This window comes from Daldinia caldariorum, assembly GCF_022478825.1.
Source record: "Daldinia caldariorum strain CBS 122874 unplaced genomic scaffold F4812scaffold_5, whole genome shotgun sequence".
NCBI lineage: Eukaryota > Fungi > Ascomycota > Sordariomycetes > Xylariales > Hypoxylaceae > Daldinia > Daldinia caldariorum.
Genome location: NW_025953041.1, coordinates 1,211,253 through 1,214,122, shown reverse-complemented (window position 1 = coordinate 1,214,122; position 2,870 = coordinate 1,211,253). Strand labels below are relative to the sequence as shown.

At 47.5% G+C, this 2,870-nt stretch overlaps 1 protein-coding gene across 1 annotated transcript; it reads right to left on the bottom strand.

Annotated features, from left to right (window-relative positions):
• On the bottom strand, positions 1 to 810 carry F4812DRAFT_457986 (uncharacterized protein; the record flags this gene model as incomplete). Its single annotated transcript, XM_047937272.1, has 1 exon — positions 1 to 810. The coding sequence occupies one exon, from the start codon at positions 808 to 810 to the stop codon at positions 1 to 3; it is 810 nt and encodes a 269-aa protein (XP_047791761.1).
• Between the last annotated feature and the right edge of the window lie 2,060 nt (positions 811 to 2,870).

Here is a 2,870-nt window from a genome sequence, read left to right as displayed (position 1 = left end):
TTAATACACCGATATCGTAGATACTATTCGTGTTGGATTTCGCGGCGGTAAGTAGTATCCTTCACTGTAAAAGTCGCTTTTGTTGTCCTCTTCGTCTTCTTGTCTTGAATCCAGGTACTTGGTCGTCACTGTGCTCTCCTTCTGCTTCTCTGAGAATGTAGGTATTGATGCTGCTGGCGGCGACGGAGGCATTGCCTCGTCTTCTGATGAGTCCGAGTCATGCTCGAGCTCGGGCGGTGATGTTATAGAGTGAGATGGTGATCGAGTAAGGGATAGAGCGTCGTAGTCTTCGTCGTCCTCAAAGTCGTCCTCGTCCTCATCCATTAGATGTAATTGGGGAGATGGCGGTGCTGTTACTGTGTGGGAAGCTATCCGTCGTAGCGGTAATGCGTCTGCCATCTCTACATCCTCGTCCTCGTCCTCGTCACTGTCGCTGTCCGAGTCGGACGAGTCTGCCTCCCAGTCTTCCTCAACTGCATTGTCGGCCCATTGTACGTGTCTCTCTCCCGTCTTAGGTGTGGCTCCTCGGACGGATTGGTTGAACCAACTCTCTTGTTCCCGCTCGGCTTCGGCAAGGTCGAGCATCAAGGAGTCTAGTAGGTTGGCGTGACCGACCAAGAGCCGGAGGTTGTGGTCGGGACGGGCAGCCTCGTTAGATAGCTTAGCCCGTGCCTTGTGGGCAAGGAAGTATGTCTGTGTGATGGACATGGTCTTCTTCCTCGGCAGCGGTGAAAATGTGGTGGTGGTGGTTTGTGGGTGTGAAGGGTGAGTAGGAGAGTGGAAAGGTGACGATGAGGTTGCTGAAACCATTTTGTATTATCTTATGTTGATATATATGTCTGTGCTTGTCTCTTCCGTAGATATGGTGCAATATGTAGCAATAATATTTTTTTTTGTTGTGTTGTGTGAGTCAGGCACCGATTTCCGGTCAAGGGTAAGAGCAATGACCAAACAGCGAGTCCTTGTCTTATATGTTCAGTGGTGATGGTTTTGAACTTTTTTTTTCGACAGGGGTGTGGGGCGTAATTGTTGTCCGCGTTGGGTGGATGGAGTTGCCGGGGGTGTGGTACCTTACCATATACAAAGATACAATGGTACCAAGGTACGTGTACCCTACCGACCGCTGTTGTGGAATTTCGAGGCTTGCGGTGTGGAGTTGCGAGTGTTGCGTTGGAAGGGCGCCGTGCCTGTTGTAATATCTGCGTAATATCCAGGCAAAGCAAGTTCAACCACTGTGCTGCAGACAGGTAATATTGAATCTGGGCCGTGCCACGATCTCAAGATCTCGAGCTATTGGAACACTTCCTTGATACGTCCTTGATACGTCTTTGATAGATTGATACCTTAGTTATGGATATAGTGCTCGTCTGTGCGTTGCTTTGCTTTCCTTTGCTTTGCTTTGATCTCTGCTCGTTTGCTTTTCTGGAGTGTTGTCGAGTCCAATATATACCTAACCTAAGAACTTAAAAGCTGGGTTGAACGGGACGAGGACGGGATGGGGGAACAAGACCTTCTTTTGTAATGTCCCGCTGACTAGATCGTATGAGGGTTCGTTTACCCAAACCATAGGTGTACAAACGTATCGAGTTGTAATAAATGCCCATTCCGCGATAGGGTTCCGGATGGACTTTTTGAGCGCTCGGGCTTAAACGGATTGGCGGGGATTCGGATCATTCGTAATGGGCGCGCGTGGGCAGTACAAGGCCCTGGTTACGTCTAAGTACCTTAGGTACCTAAACTGGCCTTATGGTTGTAGCTATGTAGCTACGTACTAATACGTACCAAGGTACGGTACTTGGCAGCAATACCTAAATGAAATGATAACCTTAGATACCTAGGTACATACAAGCCAGCCCCAGGCAGCGCCAATCTACCCCTGTCGCTCTTACGCAAATGCGAGAAGTGCGCGATGCAAGTAAGTTGCTCCTTCACCGCAACAAAGTACCCGTACCGCTCCCACCAACGTGCCTACACTTATGTGTACGAGTCGGGCCAAGAGCCTAGGCTGCTTGCACAAGATATCGATTCGCAGTTACCTAACTTCGCCGACCGCTCCTAAATCTTGCTTAAGTCATAAGCCCGCTTCCATATCCCACATAACAAGCATTAGAAACATTAGTGGCATAAACTTTTTTTTTTCTCTTTGGCCGTTTCTTTTACATCCCTAGTAGGTATATCCTACCTCCTACCTCCGTCTACCTAATCATCCGTTAGGTTATCGGTCATCGGAGACAAGATGTTAGGTATAGTAGTCATTTGCGAACAAGCGGACAAACGGACAGGGATGGGATGAATGCAATCGTAACTACGTATACTAAGGTCTTATATTGAAAGCTTCCTGTCCACCTGGAAAGTCGGGATTGACTGCTGACCGGATTGTGGCTCTGCCGTGATACCGCACGTATTACAAGCATCTACCTCATTATCTCATTCTGCTACCTAGCTCTACTATAGGTAGCTACATGTATGTATGTATTGTACCGCATACTGATAAAACAAGTTCGCTTTCGCTTTCCAATCCATCCCGCTTACAAAAGAAATCTAAGATCGATAGTCTTGAGCAACCCGGTTCATAATTATGACATAAAACCGGACCGGCATTATAATGCCATTGCACGACTCGACATTATCGTTGCAACATATTGCAACATACAGCAAGAGTAAGAGTGATTTAGCACACTAATTCTCAATTGATCACTATATCGTTCTACGTGTTACCAATGAGTACTACGGAATAGGTACGTTGCTTACGAATCGGATCTGTGTCGGGATTGCTGAGCAATACACTGCACACATTAACACATAACCCGGCGATCTACCGGTAAGGGTCGAATAATCGGGTCTGGGGAAAAAAACAAAATTCGCTTAAC